Source organism: Elephantulus edwardii, unplaced genomic scaffold (assembly GCF_000299155.1).
Source record: "Elephantulus edwardii isolate Elephantulus edwardi_28Jun2011 unplaced genomic scaffold, EleEdw1.0 scaffold00052, whole genome shotgun sequence".
Lineage (NCBI taxonomy): Eukaryota > Metazoa > Chordata > Mammalia > Macroscelidea > Macroscelididae > Elephantulus > Elephantulus edwardii.
Genome location: NW_006399802.1, coordinates 6406755 through 6432526, shown reverse-complemented (window position 1 = coordinate 6432526; position 25772 = coordinate 6406755). Strand labels below are relative to the sequence as shown.

The following is a 25772-nucleotide window of genomic DNA, read 5'->3' as shown; positions in this document are numbered from 1 at the left end:
GTAAACTAAGAATGTTTCTTCTCACATTTAACTATATACTCAAAAACATCATCCATGACTTCTTTTTCCAATGGGAAAGATTATCAGTAATGAAACCCCAGAATAATAGGGTTAAATGGAATTTTAATAATCCATTATCTCAGCACCTTCATTCTAAAAATGACTGAACAGTCTTGGAATGGGGTAAGCAATTTGGTGAAGTCTACACATCTCGTTTATTTATAAAGCCCAGACAGGAACCAAGGTTGGGTGACTCCTACTTTAAAAATTCTTCTAACAGATATCAATTACTGAATATCAGTTTCCTATAGAATGAAATTCTTTAGGGAGTTCTGGTGGCCTGTAAGTTCTGGTAAGAAGCTGTGCTGTAATCCCAGAGGAACATGATGTGAACCCACCAGCTGCTCATGGAAGAAGGATGGGAAATTTTCCCCTCTGTGAGTAATTGCCTCTGAAATCCCACTGGGGGGTCAGCTATGAGTTGGTCTAACTTGATGGCAAACAAAAACAGCACAGAAGTAATTACTTTTAAAATTATAAGCAAATCACATATGCATTTACAGTAACCATGAACAATTTTTCTGTAATTGTTAGTAACATATCTTTCAAAGGAATTCACTCAACATAAAGAAAAGGAAAATCCTCACAATTGGACCAATAGACAACAACATGATATATGGAGAAAAGTTATAGTTGTCAAAGACTTCATTTTATTTGGATCCACAATCAACACCCTCGGGAGAAGCAGGTAAGAAAGCAAAAGTCATATTGCATTAGGCAAATCTGCTGTCAAAGTGCTCTTTAAAGTGATAAAAAAGCAAAGACACCACTTTAAAGACTAAGGTGCACCTGACTCAAGCTATAATATTTTTATTTCATATGCGTTTGAAAGCTGGACAATGAATAAGGAAGACTGGAGAGGAAACGAAAACCTCTGAATTGTGGTATTGGGGAATCCGAGTACGGAATGCTCTGCTGACAATCAAATCTGTCTTGGACGAAATGCAGCCAGGATGCTCCTCACAGAAAGGTCGGTGGAACTCTGTCTCATGAGCTTTGCACACTGTTGTCAGGAGGCACCCACTCTTTCCCATCATGCTTGGAAAAGCAGCAGGTCAGTGAAGGAATGGAGGACACTCACGGAGCTGGACTGACACAGTGACTGTGAAGATGGTGCAGGATGGGCAAGGTTTGGATATGGGGTTGCTGTAAGCTGAAGTTGACTCAAGGGCCCGTAACAACATCTTTCACATTGCATAAGAAGCCTTGTTTGCACAGGAGCCAAGGCTGGGTTACTAGCCAAAAGGTCAGCAATTTGAATTCATCAGCCATTCCTTGTGACAAAGAAAGGAAGTCTACTCCTGTCAGTAATTTACAACTCTGAAAACCCTATAAGGCAGTTACACTCAGTCCACAGGGTCACTGTGAAGGGGAAACTGTAAATGGCAGTGAATTTGGGTTTGATTTTGATGCACATAACATAAAGGTAATATTATAAAAATCTGGCTTGGGGGAGGCTTAGGAGGAGAGAAATGTGCAACAATGAATGAATGGAAATCCAAAGCCTCTGTAAATTTTTACTGAAATTAAGAATAAATTTAAATGTAAAAAAAATTAAGTTAGAGTAAGGATGGCAATGGATTTATAACTCCTCATGCTAATAACACTATATCATGGCATGTGCAGGAGGAATAGTGGAACTGTATCCACATTTACAATATTCTTCTTACCAAAACCATTTATGGAAAATAGGAACTGCATTGGAACATGTATCTCTGGATTGGAAATGATCATATTGTTAATATTTCTAGCTTTAAGCTTAAAAGATTATAATGTTCAAAATTATTTGCTATATATTTGTTTAAATTTTTCCCTCTTTTAACAACTGGGATCTAGAGGGAAGAGAAAAGACCAGAGAATGGCCAAAATTATTGGGGCAGCTATTGCTGCCAGTTTAGGGCCTGTGTCAGGAAAAGGAAGTCTTTCTCATAAACAGTGCCACCTAAAGGTAATAAAGGAGGTCAGAATTGCTTCCACTGTAGAAAGCTGGGCCACTTCATTAGACAGTGTCACAGACGAGAGCCAAAGATAGGCAAGGGAGTAGAGAGGAAGCTCCCACTCACTTGCTTTAAGTGTGGCTCTGAAGGACATGTGGCCAAGGGTGGCACACATCAGGTCCTCGTGGCTGACAGGACTGACAGGCCCCAGCTCCCAGCTGGAAACAAAGGAGGACACTTCAATGATTTAGAGCCTCCCAGAAGAGGTCTGGGTGAGCATTAACATTACTGGTAAGTATATTCATTTTCTCCTGGACACAAGAGCCTACTATTTGGTCCTAAGAGCCTTCTGAGGTCCCAACTCTTCTCACTATTTCTTAGTTGTTGGAATTGATGGAAAACCTCCTAAGCAGTTCCTTACTTCACCTCTGCCTTGCATGCGGACTTCCGAGCTGTAAAGCAACCCAGTGGTAGATGGAATTTGGTCCAGGATGTAAGGGCAATAAATGACATAGTTGAGCCTCTATATCTTGTGGTTCCTAACCTTTATACTATAATAGACAAAGTGCTAGTCAGTAGGCCTTTTATTGCAAGAACTACCTTCCCTCTGTAAATTGATTTGTGCCACTATTAGAGCCTCTACTTGGAATATTATTGCTTTTTAATTTTTGACTCATGTACTTTTAACTTGTTAGTTAAATTTGTATCTTCTAGGCTGCAACACTTCCATGATACATCTTCAAGGATATGAATATGTATGGCTAAGCACAATTGATAACAATGCATCTAAATTCCAAAATCAATCTCCACAATAGTCTATGTGTTTCCTATTGCCAAAGGGGCCCTTTAGAGTAGTGAGAGAAGATCTTCACCCTGAAACCTACAGCGTCCCTTTTCAGCAGGAAGTAGCTAAGAGAATACGCCATCCCCTTTTTCTTATGGATCAGGGTGAAGTCGCTCTCAAGGAGGAGTGATAGGGAATGGCAAAGGACACAGTGACAAAGGAGATTAATCAGAATTGGCTTTGACAAGCACTGTGGCAATGGGACAATTAAAACAGGCTTTCAAGGGGGGGAAAAAAGAGGAACGAACTGGGGTGGGGGGAGGAGGTTAGAGAAAATAGTGCAACAATGAATGAATGGAAACCCAAAATCTCTGTAAATGTTCATTAAAATTAATAAAATTTAATTAAAAAAAAACCAAACAAAATCTGGCTTATGATGTAAGGCCCAAACTATGCCTTTACTTATAAATATGACAGAAAAAACATGTAGTTTAACACATCATAGAGGATGCTGAACAGGAGGCCTATGTGATCCTGGGTATTCTTGCTCTTCTATAGAAGATGAAACAAAGGAAGAAGGGCTACGACTTTGGAGTTGGTTCTGGATTGAAAAGAGCATTTTACAGGCTTTAAATACTTTTACTATGAGAAATTTCAAGCTTAAGTAAGAGTAGAAATAATAGTATAATAAAATGGTATATACTGTGTATCCAAATTTAACAATTAGCAAGATTGTTGCCACATTTGCTCCATATAACCCTCTCCTTTGTAGTTTTTCTAAAGTATTTTAAAGCAAATCCCAGAACTCCTAGCATTCAATCTCTATATAGTTAGATATTAATCTATAAATAATACAAACATAACTATAATGCCATTTTTGTACCAGAAAATGAACATAAATTTAGTCAAACCCTATAGTCATTCCATGTTTAAAAAGTCCCCTTAATGTTTTTAATAATTGGGTTAGTAAAATCAAATATTGTAGTCAATTTCCAATTCAAGGAGACCCAAAAAGCTAGTCAACTTTTAAGTTTATACCTAATAAGTAAGCGACTGACCACACTGTGATTATTACTAGTGAATCTAGCTTCATCCCAAATTCAATTCAGAAACATTCAAGTGCTGTGAATATTCCCATCAATGTCAGCGTATGGCTGTCAGATGGTTATTGACTGAAAGCCAGCAGTAGTTGGCAAAAATTATGTCTATGCAGTGCACATCAAGTGGTTAGTGTCAACACATGAGAAATGAAAATTAGCACTACATTGATGGTAACCAGCCAAGATACAATGTAGATAAAGGCAAGAGACAAGAGACAATAGGACTTGCCAGGCGGGAATGGTCTGATAGGATGGATAGAATACTTAAACTGGAATGTCAATAAAGATAAAAGGCAGCGCCAAGTTCTGACATTTGGACATCAAGGTGCGTGGTTGATGAACCATTAAAGGAGACTGGGACATTGCCTCTAAGCTTTTGTCTGCAGTGTGGCAGGGACCAGCAGGAGGATTTTTCTTTGGGTCTGTAGTTAGCATATGCTTACTTCGGGAGGCACTAAGTTCCTTAATCCATGTGCTTATTTAGGTCTAAACATCAAGCCTTAGGATATAAAAGAGAATTTAAACTACAAGGAATATATTTTTCAACACTTTCTTATAATCAAGAAACAAAGCAGTCAGTAAATGCTGTTATAGAATCAATTCTTTAGAGAAAGAAATCATCAATTAGGATTCTTCGTCTTTTCCTTCTATTTTCTTCAAGTTTTCTAAGGGTGAAATCTCCAGCTCTCTCACATGTCTGCTTTAATGTCAAACTCTCAGCTCTGAGAACTCCCTAGGCTTTCCAGCTTCCTTAAATACTCAAGCCCCTGAATCTTCATGTCTTTTTGTTTTCCAGTGGTCTTTTAAGTATAATAGCATTTTTCTACAATCATTCTCAAATTCAGACACATTGGCATGCTTTCTCTTATTCTACTTGTCATGTGAGCTCTAGAAGTATTTAATAAACATTTGTTTTGTTTTCTTTTTTATTTTATTATTTTTTGTGCATGTACGGTCAAATCGGATCTGACAGGTACAGGAGGAGATTTTTCCTCCTTCTGCAGCAGAGCATCTGGTGGATTCGAACCGCATACCTCTGGGATTGTAGTACAGCTTCTTGCCACTAGGACACCAGAGCTCCCTAAACATTTGTTTTATGAAAAGCACTGTGAAAAACAGAGATAATTATGATCTTCAGAAGTTCTGTAACAGTAGGGAAGACAGATTGCATGCAACTATAATACAAGGTGAAATGTACTAAGTACTATGAGAATACACAAATGTATAGGAGAACAGAGGACGGGGTATATAATTGGGAGATAAGGACAATCTTCTGGGAGGAGACTATATGGGAAAGTCTGCTGTTAGGGACCTCTGTAAAGTACTCAGGAGCAACACTGTCTCTCTGGAGACTAAGGTGCGCCTGATACAGGCCATGGTCCTTGCAATCGCTTGTTATACATCAGAGAGTTGGACAATGACTAGGGAGGACAGAAGGAGAGTTGATGCCTTTGAGCTGTGGTGCTGGAGAAGAGTATTGAATGTACCATGGACTGCCAGGAAAACAAACAGATTCATCTTGGAGAGGATTAAACCAAGCTACTCCTTGGAGGCAAGGATTCTGGGGCTTCGTCTGACATACTTTGGACATGTTGCCAGGAGGGACGGGTCCTTGGAGAGGGACATCATGCTTGGGAGGGTGGAGGGATGGTGCAGGAGGGGAAGACCCTCTATGAGATGGATTGATTCGGTGACTGGGGTAATCGGGATGGATGTGTCAGAGGCGGTGCGGTTGGCGCAGGATAGAGCAGGGTTTAGGGCTGTTGTGCATAGGGTCGCTATGAGTCGCAAATGACTCGACGGCACATAACAACAACTACCTATCTATCATCTATCTATCTATCTATCTATCTATCTATCTATCTATCTATCTATCTATCTTAACTGTGATCTGGGTTAAAAGTTTAGACAGCAAATGGATTTTCACCTATTCACCCAGGTTTTGTTAGCTGCACTGATTCTGATCATCACACTTTAACAGCACCCTCTCCTCCTCTTCCTTGTGTCTACCATTTTCCTTCATCCTGCTGTCCTATCCTTTCCTACTTTTTGAGCTTTATTCCAGGAGAACTACTGTCCTTTTGATCTTGGATGGCTGGTTGTTCTAAGGGGTGCACCTTGTAAGTCTGTCTATTGTTTGGCTGAAAGGTGAGCCACAGCACTGAAACCACAACCGCCACCCAAGCAGATATATGCACACCGATGTTTATCGTAACTTTGTTCACAATAGCAAAGAGTTGGAAACGACCTAAGTGCCCATCAACAAACGAATGGATAGAGAAGCTGTAGTATAGTCACACAGTGGAATATTATGCAGCACTGAAAAACAAAGAACTCATGAAATATTATACAAAATGGGTGACCTTGGAAGACATTATGCAGAGTGAAATATCTCAGTCACAAAAAGACAAATACTGCATATGCCACTGTTATAGAACAGGACTGATACGGGGGTTGGGGGAAACTAAGAAAAGAGGGGGAAATACTGTACATTCCATTGAAACAGACAAAGGAGAGAACTGTATAAAAAGAATATATGATTAGGTATTACTGGCATGACAAGAGTCCAGAATAAGAGATGCAGAGTAAAGTGGTCGGGGGGTTGTGGGTGGGGAACTGTATAACAATGAAAGAACTTTTTTCCAAAGAAAAAAGCAAACTGAGGGGGGAGGGGGGACAGGGAGGAAAATGTGCAACAATTAATGAATTAATGGAATTAAATGAATTAATTCTTTTTAATTAATTAAAATATAAATAACTTAAAAAAAGACTAAGGTATGCCCCACTTAGGCCATGATCTTCAAAATCACTTGCCATGCAGTTCATAGCTGGACAATGAATAAGGATGACAGGAGAATAAACTATGCCTTTGAATTATGGTGTTCAAGAAAAGTACTGAATATTCCATGGACTACCAAAAGAACAGATATATCTTGGAGTAAGTGCAACCAGAGTGCTCCTTAGAGGCAAGGATGGAGAAGCTCCATCTCATATATATATATGGGCATGTTGTTAGAAGGGGCTATTCTTTGGAAAGGGACATTGTGCTTGGAAAGGTAGAGGATTAACAAAAGAAAAGACCCTCCATAAGACAGAATGACAGTGACTGCAGCAATGGGCTCCAAAGTGTCCGAGGTGAAGAGGATGGCACAGGATAGGAAAGGATTCGAGTCTGCTGTTTAGAGTTGCTATAAAGTATACTCAACTTGATGCTACTTAAAACAACGACAATGACTACCCATATATAAATTTTAGAATAATAATATGGATAGAAGCTGGACTATAAAAGTATTAAAGATGAGTAGAGAAAAATGGAGGAAATGAAGACAGTTTAAGAGACAGAAAACTTTAGGCAAAGGAGATGAACTTCAGGAGCAGAGAGTTGGAAAATAATAGAGGCTATAACTAATGGGGGAAATTCCTAAAAGACATAGAAAAATGAGTTTCTTGTCAGAACAGAGTGACAGTTTCCTGGAAACAACCGCTGAAGCAATATTAGCCTAACTGAACTCCTGGTCAATCAAGAGTCCCATAACACAGCCACACTCCTGTCTAACCTCAGAATATGAAGATTTAAGTTTCCTCATTTGCAAAATATGAGCATGTGCTATGTAATAGTGAAAATCTTTAATAGCTATCCTTGTTATTTGTCACCAAGTCACCCACAACTCATAATGACCCTATCCACAATAGCTATGAACCCTGTCCTATTGTGAGCCAATCAATCTCAGTGTCTCCGACACACATGTCCCTCCCTATTACCCGAGTCACTGTGTCAATCCATCTCATCAAGGGTCTTTCTCTTCTGTGCTGTCCTTCTACCCTTCCAAGCATGATGTCTTTCTCCAAGGTCTGGTCCCTCCTGGAAATAAGCCCAACATATGTGAGACAGAGCTTCAAATTCCTTGCCTCCAGAGAACAAATTGGTCTCACCCTCTCCAGCACAGACCTGTTAGCTGTCATGCAGTCCATGCTAGGTTCAATACTCTTCACCAGCATCACAACTCAAAGGCATCAATTCTTCTTCTGTCATCCTTATTCATTGCTTAGCTTTCTAATATGTAGCAAATAACAGCAAAGACCATGACCTCAGGCGCACCTTAGTTCTCTAGACTGACATCTTTGATCTTCAGCACTCTGGAGAGGTCCCTAACAGCGATCTTTCCTAATCCAATTGGTCTTTTGATTTCCTGACTGCTGGTTCCAAGAGCGTAGCTATAATATTTTATTATTCACTGAATATTGAAATGATTGAATATTCATTAGTTGATATTGAAATGCTTAGAAACTCATTCAATCAATATTACATGTTAATATTATTCTTTTTTTTCTTTTCTGGCTCAATATTTCTTAGTGTAGTATTTCCTTATGAGTATACATACTGTTTCAGAACCAATATCTAAACTAGAGACTTTCTAACCTGGCATAGAAGATATGACTTGATCAACAGCACACTATACCAATAACTTACCTCTCTTCGTTGTTTTCCATCTGATTAGGAAAAGCAGCAAAGTCCAACAGTAGTTTAATGGCATCAAGGTATCCATTGTTACAGGACCAGTGCAAAGCTGTTCTCCCCTACAAACAAGGATAAAAGTCAAGTATATCTAGAGCAAGTATTTTGGGGTATGTATGAGTTTTACATCATGGAAATATATTACTTTTACAGTTTTGGGGAACCCTGCTGACCTACTCTGCATGGAGCTGCATTGTTAACCCAAAGGCAGTGCCTCTCTGGTGATTCACATCCATTAGTGGATCTGGAGGAGAAGGATGTGCAGTCTCACCTGTGTGATTTACAGTGTTGGAAACTCTCGGGAGGGTAAGGAACAGGTCAGTTCTGACTAAACAGCAATGACAGAGACAAGAAATTACTTTTGCTAAATTAAAAATGTAAGCAATTCTGTCTTCATTATGGAAGAAAAAAACCCCCTTAACTGGAAAAAATGAATGGCACTGTACATAAATGATCAAAATGAATGCTACCTTAAGGAGAATCATACACTTCCAAGATAAGCTAAGAATTACTTAATATTACTTTGTTGTTGTTGTTATGTATCGTCAAGTCATCTGCAACTCACAGAGACTCTATGTACAACATCCCTAAACCCTGCCCCATCCTGTGCCAATCTCACTGTCTCTGACACACCTATCTCCATTACCCCAGTCACTGAATCAGTCCATCTCATCGAGGGTCTTTCTCTCCTGCACTGTCCCTCCATCCTTCCAAGCATGACATCCCTCTCCAAGGACTGGTCCCTCCTTGCAACATATCCAAAGTATGTCAGACAAAGCTTCAGAATCCTTGCCTCTAAGGAGCAGCCTGGCTTCACCCTTTCCAGGAAAAATGTGTTCATTTTCTTAGCAGTTCATGGAATATTCAATATTACTTATGTAATATAAAAAACAAAATATAAAACCTGTATTTATTTAGGAGGATACATAGGGCAAACCTAAATTAAGCAAAATTCCATAAAATACATAGTCTATAATATAAAAAGTCCCCATCAAACTAACAATGATATTAACTTGAGGACTAAGGTGGGCCGTATTCAGGCCATGGTCTTTTCAATTACTTGCTATGCTGCTGAGAGCTGGTCAGTGAATAAGGGTGACAAATAAGAATTGATGATATTGAGCTTTGGTGGTGTAAAAGAGTACTGAATATCCCATGGACTGCCAAATGAACAAAACAGATATGTCTTGGAAAAGATGTCATCAGAGTGCTCCTGGGAGCCAAAGATGATAGACCTTCATCTATAGAACATACCTTGGGTATGCTGCCTAGGAAGGTGGAGGGATGGTGAAAGAGAAGAACACCCTCAACCAGATGGACAGACACAGTGACTGCAGCAGTGGGCTCAAGTGTGTCAGGGATGATGAGGATGCACAGGATAGGACAGGGTTCAGTCTGTTATTCACAGGGTCACTGTGAGTCATACTTGATGGTACTTAACAACAACAGTAACATATTCTCAAACAATTTTAATGTCAAAGAGATAAAGAAGTTTCTTTACCTTTATTCATTACTCTACCCTCAGGAATATCTGGCCTAGATATTGCTTAGATATTGTGTAGAGATAAATGTTTAGTGACTAACAACATATCTCTCAATTACAGGCTGTATACAAAAGTTAAACCAAGCAAGTGTTATTCCTACTTGGAAGGATAATTTTTCCTTTATTTATTTCATTAAACCAGTGAAGGGACTTAAAATCAGCAAGTTAGCCAGTCTGAAGTAAAACTAGAGATAAAAGAGGATATTTCATACTATTTAAGAGTCAAAGAAGAAAATACCAAAATCCTATTATCGGTATATGCCTGTTAGTATAGCCTTTACTTATATAAGAAAAACTGACCAAAATATAACAAGAGATAGTTAAATCCATAATCATAGCTGGTAATTTTAACTCACCTTTTACAATAGTTGATAGAACAAACTGATGAAAGAATGTAAAGATAACACTTGAACACATTATTAGTGTATTAGACCTATATAAAAGATACCCCCATTCTTTTGACAAACTGAATTATCCTTCTTTTCAAGTACATATCTAACACATATCAAACTCAGTCATAAACAAGGTATGACACTTAAAATACTTTGGAATGAAAAAAAATACTTTGGAATGATTCAGAATGTGTTCTGATGACAGTACAATTCAGCTAGAAACACGTGTGGAGAATAGAACAATACACCCCTCCTTCCTCTAAAGATGTCCTTGTTATAATCCCTGTAATTTGTGATTCTGTTACATTATATAGCAAGGGGGATTAAAATGGCAAGTCATCTGACCTTCAAACGTGGAGATTGTTCTAGAATATCTGGATAAACCCAGTGTAATCACAAGGTCCTCATAACGAAAAGAGAAAGGAGGAGGGGGAGCCTTGGTGATGCAGCATGAGAGAGACTCGGCCAGTCACTGCGGCTTTGCAGATGGCACAATGGGATTATGAGGAATAGAAAAAGTGGGCAAAATCCAAGGAAACACTGCCTCCTTGAGCTTCCAGAAGGAATGCAGCCCTGCTGACTGATTTTGGTTTCTCTTCTCCTGTGCAATTAACTGTCTCTGAAAATTCACTGGAGGGTCACTTATGAGTTGGTTCCAACTCAATGACACACAATAACAACACCGACAACAACAAAATTGCCTTCAGGTGGGAACTTAGCTCCACTGTTGACTCTCCACTGGGTTTCCAAGACTGTAGGAACCAACTCACAGCTCACCCTCCATTGGTTTTCCCACACTATAAATCTCAAGAGAAGAGACTGCCTATCTTTCCCCTAAAGAGCTACTGGCGGGTTCAAGCCACCACAGAGGTGTGGCCTTGGCATTAGCAGCACAGTTCCCTACAGACCACACCCATCAGAGCTCCCTCATCACTCTCACTCATTGCCCGAGTTAGAATTCACTCATAGCTCATCTTCCAGCTGGTTTCCAGAGGTTGTAAATCACATGGAAGGAGACTGCCCACCTTTCTCCTGAGGAGCTGCTGGGAGATTTGAACTGCCAGGGAGGTGTTAACCTTTGGTTATCACTGCAACTCCCCACAAACTGCATCACTAGAACTGTATTTTGGGCTGTTGACATATTGGAAATAAGAGGGGGAAAAACTGTGTTCTATTAATGCACAGAGTCTTTGGTAATTTGTAGAAAAAATTATTCAACTAGTGAACAATTAGATAAAGAGAAAATGCCCACTTCAAATATGAAGTTATTATATTAGTAAACATTTCGATAGTTGTTGTCATTGTTAAGTGCTGTCGAGTCGCAGGTGACTCTAGCGACCCTATGAAGGAGAGTCCTCAACTCTTGTGTGTTTTCATCCTCTCTCCAGGTTCATAGGGTTTCTGGAGGCAAGCTATTATAGAAGTGGATGCCACTCCTGCTTCCAAGTTTGTTTTAGTTGGGGAGCTCCACCCTACACAGTCTGCACTGGAGGAGGAAAAAAATCCCACTTCCTAGAAATGAAATAATTTAAATAATTATGGTCAAGAGAATAAATAAAAATAGAAATTATAAAAGATATTAACTAAACAATGGTGATGGTACAACGTACCAAACCTTGTAGGTTATAGCTAAAGCAGTGCTTCAAAGAAATATGCTTAAATGAATATAAGTGAATTAAAGTATCAACAATTGAAACTTTTATTCAAAAAATCTAAACAAAGAAGTGTAAGTCAAACCTAAGGAAAGTAGATGGTAGAAAATAGTAAGACAGAAATAGTCACCAATGAAATTGCAAACAAACGTATATAAAATCAGAAAAGACAAATTAGTTCTTTGAAAAGATGAGTATACAAAACAAAATTAAAGAAAGAAAACTGTATTAAAGTGAATAAGAATAATTATATCTTATAAAGGTAAAAAGAATATTTTGCCAACTTTATGCAAATATATTAGCCTTTCTAATAAAAATGGAGAAATTTCTTTAAAAATATTACTTACCACAGCTAAAAGGAAAAGAATTAGAAAGTCAGAAAGAAATAGAAAAGCCACTTAAAGCCATTATTGGAGCAGAATCAGTTATTAACAACTTTTGCACAAAGAAAAACCTAAGACCAGATGCTTTTAACTAGAAAAATCCTCCAAACATTCAAGAAAAAAAGAAAAGGAATGAATTCTCAACTCAAAGTAAGCATAATCCAAGCAACAAATGCTGGCGAGGTTGTGGAGAAACTGGAACCCTGATTCACTGTTGGTGGGAGTGTAAAATGGTGCAACCCCTGTGGAAAGCAGTATGGCGCTTTCTCAAAAAGTTGCAAATAGAGATACCATTTGACCCAGCAATTCCACTACTGGGAATATACCCTGAAGAGACCATAGCTGACATCCAAGCAGATATATGCACACCCATGTTTATTGCAGCTTTGTTCACAATAGCAAGGAGTTGGAAACAACCTAAGTGCCCATCAACAAACGAATGGCTAGAGAAGCTGTGGTATATTCGCACAATGGAATACTATGCTGCATTAAAAAACAAGGAACTCATGCAATATTATTCAAAATGGTTGACTCTGGAGAACATTATGCTGAGTGAAATATCCCAGTCACAAAAGGACAAATATTACATGATGCCACTGTTGTAGAATGGGACTGTCCTTGGGGTTGGGGAGAGACTGAGTAAGATGGGTTCAATAATGTATACTGCACTGAAACAGAGGAGGGAGAGAACCGTTTAAAAGAGAGATGTAACTGGGTATTTCTGTCATCACAGGAGACTAGAGCGAGGGCTGCATGGTGGAGGGGACCTGGGGGAGGGTTTGTAAAACAATGAAAGAATCTTTTCTTTTACTTTTCCATAATTTTTGGACTCATGTACTTATAACTTGTTAGTCAAATTTGTGTCTTCTAGGTTGCAACACCCCCATGATACATCTTGAAGGATATGTACATGTACAGCCAAGCACAATCAATAAGAGTGCATCTGAATTCCAAAATCAATCTCCATAATAGTCTATGTGTTTCCTACTGCCAAAGGGGCCCTTTAGAGTAGTGAGAGAAGATCTTCACCCTGAAACCCACAGCGTCCCTTTTCAGCAGGAAGTAGCTAAGAGAATACGCCGTCCCCTTTTCCTTATGACTCAGGGTGAAGTCTCTCTCAGGGAGGAGTGATAGGGAATGGCAAAGGATACACTGACAAAGAAGATTAATCAGAACTGGCTTTGACAAGCACTGTGGCATTTGGACAAGAACGAACTGGGAGGAGGGTAGAGAGAATAGTGCAACAATGAATGAGTGGAAGCCCAAAATCTCTGTAAATGTTTATGAAAATTAATAAAATATAATTATAATTTAAAAAAAAGTAAGCATAATCATGTTAACCATAGCCTGATAAGTGCACCACTAGAAAGAAAAACTAGATCCTTGTCTATCTCCTCCATGGATAGAGATACAAAAACTGTATACAAAATTTCAAATCAAACCTATAAATACATATGAAGAAAAGATTTACCATAGATGGGCTTTATTTTAGGAATGTATAGATTGTTTACTATCTGAAAATTCCATGTAATCAATCAGTGTAACTCATCATATTAACAGAAAAAAGGAAAAAAAATAATATGATCATGTTAATATATAAGGAAGTAGTATCTAATAAAAATGAAGTACCTAATCATGATTTTTAAAAAACAATCAAAAAATAACCCTACAAAACTTTAACAACTAAAAATGTAAAGAGACCTATACCAAACACCACATTGAATGGTGAAATATTGAAAGTTTCCCCTTCAAGTAAGTACAGAATGAATTAAGATGTCAGCTATCACCAATTCTATTCAGTAATAAATGGTAGGTCTTAGCTAGTGCAAAAAAGGCATGACAGAAAAATGAAAGACTTAAGAATTGGAATGGAATAGTCACAAAAGACATGATTGTTTATATAGATAATGCAAAAGAATATACACAAGACTTTAGAGAACTGGAAAATAGCTTAGCATATTTCTATGTAAAAAAATTCCAATTTGGTGAAATAGAAAAGCTGTTAGAGACTATAAAAATCCCTGAATAGTACAAATGGTTTGCTGTTACAACTAACCAAAAAGTTGAGTCTGAACGTACTCAGCGTAGCTGCAGAAGGACATCTAGTGACCTGTTCTATAGATTATAACCAAAAAAAAACTCTACGCAGCTCAGTGATACTCTGTAAACGTGAGTTCATGAGGAGTAGGAACAGACTTGATGGCAAGAGGCTTGGTACACACACACACACACACACACACGCCCTATGTAAGCATTTTATGGAAGTTAAAAGGTTATTTCCATTGTGTATTATGGCTCTATTAACACCATATTTTTGCCATATCCATATATATGTGGATATACAGATAAAAACACTATAATACAAACATGTCTATATTTTGTGGATACAACTGTATTACAGAATATATATGTATATATCCATATGAATGGACATAGAGAGGGGATGAGACTATGGATAAATAAAAAGAATTTATGACTAATGGATTTCTAGGTGATCATTGAGGAAACTTATTTTACAATAAAGAGGAAATAATCTAAACATCTGAGAAGACTTAGTTGACTTTTAAGAGACATGGGATTTCTACCTCTTTGTCTTGGATGTTGGGGTCTGCATTATTTTCCATAAGCACTGCCATACAGTTGATATATCCCCCATAGGCTGCACACTGCAAAGGCGTTCTTCCTGCATAGTCTTGCACGTTTGGATTGATCTTATTTTCTATCAATATCTGGCAAACATCAGCATTTCCTCCCAGTGCTGCCCAGTGCAGAAGAGAATGTCCATCTTGGTCAACTAGATCAACTCTCGCTCCACCTGGAAAACCAAACATACAATAAAAATACAGAATATACGGAGGATTTGTAAGAAGAAAATAGAAGCCATTCCTCAAGAAGTTAAACACAGAATTATCGTACGATGTAGCATTTCTACTTTTAGGTATGATACATCCAAAAGAATTGAAGGCAAGGACTGAGATACTTATACAAATGTTTATTGAAGCATTACTCATAGCAGCCAAAATGTACAAACAACTCAAATGTTCATTAATAGATGAATGTGATATGTATTCTTGTTGTTGCGTACCATGGAGCCAGAACACACCCACAGCTGACCCTCTGGTGGGTTTTAAGAGGCACTTAATCTTATGGAAGGAGAATGCCATCTCTCTCCTATGGAGTGGTTGGTGGACCTGAACTGCAGGCCTTTGAGACTGTAGCGCAACTTCTTGCCACTGGTCCACAGGAGCGCCCTTTTCCATTATTATTTCTGTTACTGTTGTTGTTTGTGCCACTGATTCAGAACCGACTCATAGCTCACCCTCCAGCAGGTGATCCGGGGCAGTTAATCGCACAAGAGGAGACTGCCCATCCTTCTCCCTTGGAGCTGCTGGTGGATTTGAACTGTGTGCTTTCAGGATTGCAGCACAGCTTCTTACTACTAGGACAACAGAGCTATTACTTTACTATTATAGTGATACTATTACTAGTAATATTATTATTATTTTTATTATTTTGTTTGTGTACTGTCAAATTGGATCTGACTGGTACTGGAGGAGATTGTCCCTCCTTGTCCAGCAGAGCATCTGGTGGATTTGAACCATGTTCCTCTGGGATTGCAGTGCAGCTTCTTGCCACTAGGTCACCAGAGCTCCCTTATTATTATTATTAAACAAGAATATTCCACTGCGTATATGTATCGCATTTGTGGACAGGTGATACATATATCCAATGGAATATTACTCAGCTTTAAAAATGAATAAAATTCCAATATAGGCTAAAATACAGATGAACTTTGAAAAAACATAATGCTGAGTGAAATAAGCCAGACATCAGAGAACAAGTACTGTATGGTTTTAATTGTGTGAATTCCCTGGAGTAGGTAATTTCTTAAAGGCAGAATGCAGACTAGAGTTACTATGAACTGAAAGGAAGGAGAATTACTGCTTAATAGGAGCAGAATTTGTGTGTGAAGTAATGTAAGTTTTAGAACTAAATTGTGGGGATGGTTGCACAACATTATAAAAATAACCGACTACTAAGTTATACACTAAAAAATATTTTTATGGAAAACTTTGTTACTTGAATAAAATAAAGCATAAAAAATTAAAAGACAAAAATGAAAAAATATAACAAGTCAAAATGCTTCCAAACACATTATACTTCTCTGATAGTAATAAAAAAGTCTATATATTGTTTAGAATGAGCCATTATCATTATACATAAAACAAAACAAAGGATTTGGGAGGTGAAGTAATTTCTCCAAAACCCAACAACTCTCAGCAGGATGGGAGCTGGGAGTGTAGACAGCGTTTTCTGATGCCAGGCTGAGTGTTATCCTGCTGTCCAAGTACCGGTGTGGCTACTCTCTTAGGTAAAGCTTTCTTTTAGACTTGGTTTGCAAAAATGTTCACATTTTGAGAGTGATTTACTAAAAACACTTAATAACTTGACAAACTGACCTTTAATAAGAGTCTGAATCACTTCTTTGTGTCCCATCTCACAGGCTCGGAAAAGTGGTGTATGTTTCATGACATCAGTAGCATCTACTTGAGCGTTATTTTCCAGTAACAACTTCACGGTGCTGACATGGCCAGAAAGGGCCGCAGCATGCAGAGCTAAAAAGGATGCAGAAAAAAGGGATGAATTTCTTAGTAACGAATTTGCCTTTAGTGTTCTAATTAGGTATTTTCACCCCCTTTACGACCTCCCATCATTTAGGCCAAATGCAATTTAATCTTCAGGATTCTCTATGTTCTCTCCATCCTTCATTTTTATAGTTATCTGTTTCCTCTCTACTCATATGTATCATTAATACTTTCTTCCTTTCCCTCTTCTGTTCTGTTTTCCTCTTGTTCTAAAATAATATCATCTTCTGAGTTACTAGTTTATAACCTCTCCTTCTTTCTAAGAAAGAAAGAGAATAAAGGATGGCAAAGAAAAAAGATTGAAACAATGCATGCAATCCCACTCAATAAGCAGTCAAGTGACTAGACACTTCAATTTGCTGTTCCTTCAGTTGGTCATTTTTTTATTTATTACTTTAGTGATGCTGAAAGTATGTACATCTTGATATGTTGTCATTATGCACTCTTGAGTCACTTGTGACTCATAGTGACCCTATGTACAATAGCCCTAAATCCTGCTCTATCCTGTGCCAATCTTACTGTCTCAGACACACCTGCCCCCATTACTCCAGTCACTGAATCAATCCATCTCATCAAGGATCTTTCTCTCTTGCGCTGTCCCAAACATGATGTCCCTCTTCAAGGACTGGCCCTGGCTTGCAACATATCCAAAGTATGTCAGACAAATTTTCAGAATCCTTGCCTCCAAGGAGCAGCCTGGTATCACCCTCTCTAGGATAAGCCTGTTTTCTCTTCTAACAGTCTATGATATATTCAATACTCTTCTCCAGCACCACAGCTTGAATATATTTTTATACAATATTGTTCCAAATATAAGCTAGTTGGTTCTTGAAGCCTCAGTTTTATAAACAGTTATCATTTCAACACTGGGGGGAAATTTGGGAAATGGAATGGGGTCTCTTTGTGTGGAATCTTCTTAAGCAGTTTTTAAAAGAGCAGGAGTGGCATCCACTTCTGTTCATAGGGTCACTATGAGTCGGGCTCAACTTGAAGGCAATCAACAACAACAACAACAACTGTGAATTTTTAATTATATTGACTCCTGCCTATGTTTCTTTACTGTTTTGCTGGGTTTCCCCCTGAGATAGGTTGATGGATTTGAACTACCCACTTTCCAGTCAGTAGCTTAATATGCTGCATACTATGCTACCAATGTTAGATTAGGAACAATGATTTTAAGTGTTTATTTTTTTTAAGTGTTTATTTTTATAAGCAGTACAGCACCATCAACATTTCAGAACTTGCATGAAAGCAAACTTAAATGCCTACCAGTCCTTACCTGTACCTCCATATTTGTCTGTCATGTTAATATCAATGTCAGATTTTAAACTCAGCATAGTTCGAAGGACATCGTCACTGCCTTTCCCAGCAGCCCACAAAAAGGATGTTCTCCCTTCAAGGTCTGAATCATCTTTCACTGAAGGATGTTTTAAAAAGACTTTAACCGTTTCCTGTAAGAAAACTTCATTTAAATAACTGAGATAAAATAACTGCCAACAAAATTGATCAACATTTTAATTAATAATAAAATGATAATTTGCACTGAAAAGAACAATACTGAAAATAGTAAGTTCAACAAAACAGCAAACAATAAATGTTGGAGAGGATGTAGAAATATTGGAATTCTTATACACTGCTGATGGAATTGTAAAATGGACCAACCACTGTGGAAGGCAGTTTGGCATTTCCTCAAAAACTTGAACATAGAAATAGCATTTGACCCAGCTATTCTTCTGCCAGGAATAGACTCCAAGGAAATCAGAACTGAGACACAAATGGACATTTGTACACCTATGTCCATAGCAGCAGTATTCACAATAGCAAGAAAATGGAAACAGTCCAAATGCCCATCAACAAATGAATGGATTGAAAAATGATGGTACATTCACACAATGGAATATTATATCCCAGCACTAAGGAACAATGATTTCATAAAATACTAGGGAGCTTGGGAGAAACTAGGGAGCATTTTGCTGAGTGAAATATCTCAGTCACATAAGAACAAATATTGCATAAGGGCCACTACTGTTAAAATAGCAAGATAATTTAGTAAGATATGTACAAATGTTCATAAGGTAAAGGTAAAGGAGTGAAGAGGGGCCGAAAAGGTGCAGGAGGAGAAGATGGGGTGAGAACAGGTATAGAGAATGGTAATTAATGATATAAAATATAATGTACATGAAATATTGCATAACACACAAAGTATACATACAAAATGTGATGTCTATAAATGACGTATGCAAACCAATATAAATTGTTTTTTAAAAAGTAAATAATAACCCACTGCCCTTATGTATGAGTTGAGTTTTGATAGGACGTCAAAACATAACCTAACTGCTTGATTTGAGATTTCTTATAATTGAAAATAATAATTTTCAATGATAATTTCAATAATCATTTTCAATCAGGTTTAAAACCACATAGGTCACTGTTAGAAAGATAAAGTGACAATTAAAATACAAGTTATTTAGTGTCATGACCAACATTAACATGTAGCTTTTCTTGGGCATTTTAGTTAATTGCTATGCATCAGAAAGCTGGACTAGGGAAAATAGAAGGAGAACTGATGCCTTTGAGCTGTGGTGCTGGAGAATAGTACTGAATACACCATGGATTGCTGTTGTTGTTGTTATGTGCCGTCGAGTCGTTCGTGACTCATAGCGACCCTATGCACAATAGCCCTAAAGCCTGCTCTGTCCTGCGCCAACCGCACTGCCTCTGACATGCCCATCCCAATTACCCCAGTCACCGAATCAATCCATCTCATAGAGGGTCTTCCCCTCCTGGGCCATCCCTCCACCCTCCCAAGCATGATATCCCTCTCCAAGGACCCGTCCCTCCTGGCAACATGTCCAAAGTATGTCAGACGAAGCCTCAGAATCCTTGCCTCCAAGGAGTAGCTTGGTTTAATCCTCTCCAAGATGAATCTGTTTGTTTTCCTGGCAGTCCATGGTACATTCAGTACTCTTCTCCAGCACCACAGCTCAAAAGCATCCACTCTCCTTCTGTCCTCCCTAGTCATTGTCCAACTCTCTGATGCATAACAAGCGATTGCCAAGACCATGGCCTGTATCAGGTGCACCTTAGTCTCCAGAGAGACACCGTTGCTCACCGTTGCTCCTGAGTACTTTAGAGAGGTCCCTAACAGCAGACTTTCCCATCGCAATACGCTTTTTGATTTCCTGACTGCTGGTGCCAAGAGTGTTGACTGTGGAGCCGAGCAAACTGAAGCTGTGAACAATCTCAATCTCTTCGCCATCCATCCTGACGCTGCCAATTGGTCCAGTGGTGAGAATCTTTGTCTTCTTGACATTGAGCCTCAGTCCATACTGAAGGCTGCAGTCCTTGACCCCTCGCAGCAAGTGCATGAGGTCCTCCTCAGTTTCAGCAAGCAGGGTTGTGTCATCTGCATGACGCAGATTGTTAACACATCTTCCACCAATCCTGATGCCACAATTCTCCTCATAGAGCCCAGCCTCTTGGATAATCTGCTTTGCATACATGTTGAAAAGGTATGGAGACAGGATGCATCCCTGCCGTACACCCTTCCCAATTTTGAACCATGCAGTGTTACCCTGCTCTGTTCTGACTACTGCCTCTTGGTCCAAGTATAGGTTTCGCATTAGCACAATTAAATGTTCTGGGATTCCCATTCTTCTCAGAGTCAGCCACAGTTTGTTATGATCCACACAGTCAAATGCCTTTGCATAATCAATGAAACACAGGTAGACATTCTTCTGGTATTCTCTGCTTTCAGCCAAGATCCATCTAACATCAGCAACAATATCCCTAGTACCACTATCCCTTCTAAACCCATGGACTGCTAGCAGAAAAAAGTGTTTGTCCTAGAGAGGGTGAAACCAGGCTGCTCTTTGGAGGCAAGGATTCTGAAGCTTTGCCTGACATACTTTGGACATGTTGCCAGGAGGGGCCAGTCCTTGGAGAGGGATGTCATGCTTGGGAGGGTGGAGGGACTGTGCAGGAGAAGATGACCCTCGATGAAATGGATTGATTCAGTGACTGGGGCAATAGGGATAGATGTATCAGCGACAATAAGATTGGCACAGGATAGAGCAGGGTTTAGGACTGCTGTACATAGAGTTGTTATGAACTGCAGCTGACTTGATGACACATAACAACAACAACAACGTGTAGGCTTGTGGGCTGTAAAAGTAAATATATCTTTTTACTATATGTTTTGTGACTGCAATTTTAAAAATGGTTGATAAAATTAATAAATTGTGATGATTACTGAGAAATGGAGAATTCATTCCACTTCAACAAAAATATTTATTCATGCTGAAGCTGAAGGGTGACGGTTCAAATCCATCGGCTGCTTTGTGGGAGCAGGATGGGCAATCTCCTCTCTGGCGACTTACTATCTCTGAAACCTGCTGACCTTTCCTAGGAACTCTGTATTACAACTTTCTGTGAATTATATAACAAATTGAAAACACTTCAATTAAGAAAAAAGATAATTGTTGCATTTTACTTACAGCAAAATTACTCTGAGCTGCATAGTGCAAGGGCGTTGCTCCTTGGCTATCAGATGGAATTGTACCAGACTTATTTCTCTCTAAAAGGAGATGGACAATCTGGGCATGACCTGGAAGCAAATAAAATTAGATTGTTACTGCGTATGGGAGAACATATTAAATCTATTACCTATTTAAAGGAAAAGGGTTAGATCATAACATACAGAATTCAGAATGGTTTCTGGTAGCAACCCACGATGTGGCTGTTTCTAACTCCTCACCAAAAAGCTAAGATAGCATAGAATAAAGGTGAAAACTTACAGCACAAAACCCCTCAGTGCTTCTTCTATCTCTTTGCTATTGTTAATGGGGAAGGGGTGGCTAGATAAGAACACTGAATTGAAACAGATGAGGGGAAGAACTATTTGAAAGGAATATATGATTATACATTATATGCATGAGAACAGTTTGGAAAAGGGGGGCATTGTGGAGGGATAGAAGAGGGGTAAGGAAGGGAGGGGAAATGTGCAATAAGGAATAAATTATAAAAACCCAAGAAATCCCATTAGTGCTTCAATCAGGAAGAAAGGGACATTCATTATAAATATCATAATTTTCTTTGTCTTGAGGTTCCATTGACCAAACAACAAGGCGGATGGTACAGGATAAGACAGCATTCAGTTCAACGATTCATAGGTTTACTGTGAGTCGTACTTGACAGCACCTAACAACTATTCAGGTGTTGTGTGGTCAAGTGTACAAACTAGAACACAGGATTTTCTCTCTCTGACTCCTCTTAGCTATTGCTTCTAGCCTCTCTCCTCCAATCTTTTAACACTTGGCAGAGGTTTCAAATCCCAGAGACAAGTGGGCAGGCAGGATGGGATGTCAGCAGGAACAATACTTTGAAATAATTAGCAAAAGCAACTGAAAGGTCTGCAATTTGAACCTTCCCAGCTGCTCCACATGAGAAAGATGTAGCACTCTGCTTCTGTAAAGGTTCATGTTCCTTAAAAACCTGTGGGGCAGTTTACTCCATCCTGCAAGTCACTGTGAGTCAACATCGACTTGACAATAGTACTTTTTATTTTATTGTTTCAGCACATTGGGGAACCAAGCCATGAAGAAAATGTCGCAGAGGCAGAGGAATAACACATTGACCGAAAGTCAGGCAGAAAAAAGAAATCTGAGAGGAACTGGCTCATCTATGGGCTCTCAGGCTATGATTCTGGACGATGCTCTTCTTAACATAAATGGATAAAAGGAGGACCAAAGGCAGTTCATGAAAGAGAGTTAATCTAAACACATCACACATCTCATCTTGTTTGAAGAATAATGAAAACAATTAGTCAAGGCTTTATGAAGACATATTATAGGACAAGGAAAATGAGACAGCACCAGAAAGATGAAGACAAAAAGCATACCTTTGAAAATGTTCTACAAAAGGTTCCAGAAGAAAAAAGGCAAGAAGCTGTTTGGTATCCGCAACACAATATAAAAAAAAGAGATGGTCTCTATGAAACAGAAAGAGACTATCCTAAGATGCTCACAGGCTGAATGAAAGAATAGAAGGAAGTGAGAGGGAAACAATATGAGAAGTAAATACACATAGACAAGAAAAGGAAATCTGAACACACTGTAAACCATAATCTACACAGAAAGCAGAAAGAACGCAGAATTTATGAAACAAAAAAGGCATCCAGAGATGTAGACACAGATTAGAGATGTTCTTTCATAATAGGAGTGAAACTGAAAACTGAATTGGCATCTAAATAAATGCATCTTAATTTAGGGAGCTCTGGTGGTCTAGTGACAAGAAGCTGTGCTACAACCTGGAAGGCTCGCAGCTCGAATCCACCAGCTGCTCCACAGGAGAAGCATGGGCAATCTCCTCCTGTGTGAATAACTGCCTCTGAAAACCAGTCAGTGGGTCTGCAATGGGTTGGTTCGAAAACTACAGTTCACAGCAACAACTACAAATATGATTTACAAAACTGAGTAAAAAGAAGTTTCCAAAGGGAATGCATAATTTAAAACTAAGACTAATATAATAATAATTAGGGAGCATTTCAGATGACATTGATATTGTTAGTTGTCATCCGGTTGATTAAAAATCATGACCAAGCCCAGGTGTGCAGACTAGAGTCAGGTTTTCAAGGTGGTGGATGTTCTGAAGGAGTTCACCGGGTCTACCTTCTGAAGAGCATCTGCGTAGATTCACACCTCTGAACTTTCCATTAGTAATAGAGCATGTACCCATTTGCATCATGCTGGAACTCCCAGATTGTATTAACAAACATTAAGGGAGTGATCAGTGAAATTGTGCTAAATTCTTTCCCTAAAGTAAGCAGGAATCAAGAGATTCCATTTGTGCTTATTCTGACTTATTTTTAAGAAGGTTTTGGTATATTTAAAACTAACAACTGATAGAACTTAAACACCTTTTTCAACATTCTCATTTATTGCTATTGAGTCGGAAAAGACTCACAGCTCCAGCAGGTTTTCAGAGGCTGTAAATCACAGAGAAGGAGATTGTCCATCTTTCTTCCTTGAAGCTGCCAATGGATTTGAACTGCCAAAGAAGGGCCACCTTGCGTTAGGAGAACAACTTCCTACCCACAAGGCCATGAGAGTTCCTGAGTAATGTAAAATAACAAAGAACAAGCAAACTTACCTATATACAAAGAGGCAGAGAATAAAGGAAATAGAAAAAGAAATTAAGGGGAAAAAACCCCACCAAAAATAATCTCCACAAAGTAGAACAGAATAGCAAAATAGAGATTCTAAATTCTATATGTTATAAAGGAACTGATAATATAATTGAGTAAAACACTTTTATTAAAAGAGAAAGATTCTCTTTCAATAGAGGAAGAACTCTTTTTTAAAAAAATCAGACATATATAGATTAATTATTTGAAAAAGTGACTCCCAAGAAAGGTTATATAAAATTTATCTCGGGAAAATATGATACCCCACCCAAATCACAGTATTAACACAAACATAAAATTTAAATCCCATCAAGGCAAAAAGAAACACATTAAAAACAGAAAGGAAATGATTTTACATTCTTTTGCTGTCAATGAATAGATTTTATAATAAAATTACAAGGGAAGGCATGAGTGAAAAGAAAACATAAAATAGAGGGTAGATTTAAATATACAATAGAGGTGTTTAGGTATTACATTTTCTCATGTATCAATTAGAAATTAAAGCAACTGAGTAGGAGATAGAAGGCAAAAGGGGAAGAGAAAGCAAGAGAAACTTTCCCAGGCAGTTCCTTCCTTGATCCTCTGAAACACGATATACTTACCTAGTAGAGCTGCCCAGTGAAGTGGGGTTCTAAATAAGTTATCATAAGATGTTATATTGCAGCTTTCATAAGAGGTCAAGACATCCACCACTGTCACATTCCCGTCGGCGACCGCAAAGTGAAGAGGTGTTCGACCCTCATAGTCTTGCCAGTTCAGCAAGGATTCTGTAGGAGCGGCATCCTATTTTTAAAGAAACATGGACTTCAAATACCCACTGAATCCTTAATAAATCACATCTGACATGAATATAAGTGAAGATATTTTATAAACAAAATGTCTACATTCTTTCTCTACACAAGCAAAAAATTAAAAAATATATATATATCATCACTAAAACTAAAAACACAATGGATAGGATGAACACATTATACTCAGCTGAAAAAAGAATTGGTAAACTGAAAATTCAAAGGTAATTACTCAGAATATAGCAGAGAAAGAGTAGGAGATGGAAATAGAAAAGAGAATGTAAGTGCCATAACTGATAAAATGCATAATTGGAGACCCTAAATGAAAGAGTAGCAAGAATGTTGTTGTTGCTCATAGGTGCCATTGAGTCAAGTATAAATCATAACAATCTTATGAACAACAGATATGAACCTGGTCCTATCCTGTTCTCTCATCATCATCTCTGACACTCTTGAGCCCAATGTGTCAATCACTATGTCAATCTATATTGTTGAGGGTCTTCCTTCTTTTGCTGACCCCTCCACCTTTCAAGTATGATGTTCCTCTCCAAGGAATAGCCCCTCTTAGCAATATGCCCAAGGTATGAGAGATGAAGCTTCTTCATCTTTGCCTCCAAGGAGCACTCGGGCTGTACTTTCTCCAGGACATATCTTTTTACTGTTATAGCAGTCCACGAAATAGTATTCTTCTCCAATAACACAATTTAAAGGCATCAATTCTTCACCCTTATTCATTGTCCAGTTCTCAGATGCATAGTAAGTGACTGAAAAGGCCTTGGCCTGAATCA

At 38.4% G+C, this 25772-nt stretch overlaps 1 protein-coding gene across 1 annotated transcript in view; it reads right to left on the bottom strand.

Moving 5' to 3' along the window:
• Positions 1–25772, bottom strand: part of INVS (inversin) — a 180186-nt gene that overhangs the window by 44313 nt on the left and 110101 nt on the right. Inside the window, exons 5-10 of the mRNA XM_006886972.1 lie at positions 24799–24979; positions 21510–21619; positions 18293–18464; positions 16828–16983; positions 14953–15182; positions 8353–8459 (exon numbers count right to left, since the gene is read on the bottom strand). Coding sequence (XP_006887034.1) covers positions 8353–8459; positions 14953–15182; positions 16828–16983; positions 18293–18464; positions 21510–21619; positions 24799–24979 — 956 coding nt within the window. The remainder of the gene's footprint in view (positions 1–8352; positions 8460–14952; positions 15183–16827; positions 16984–18292; positions 18465–21509; positions 21620–24798; positions 24980–25772) is intronic.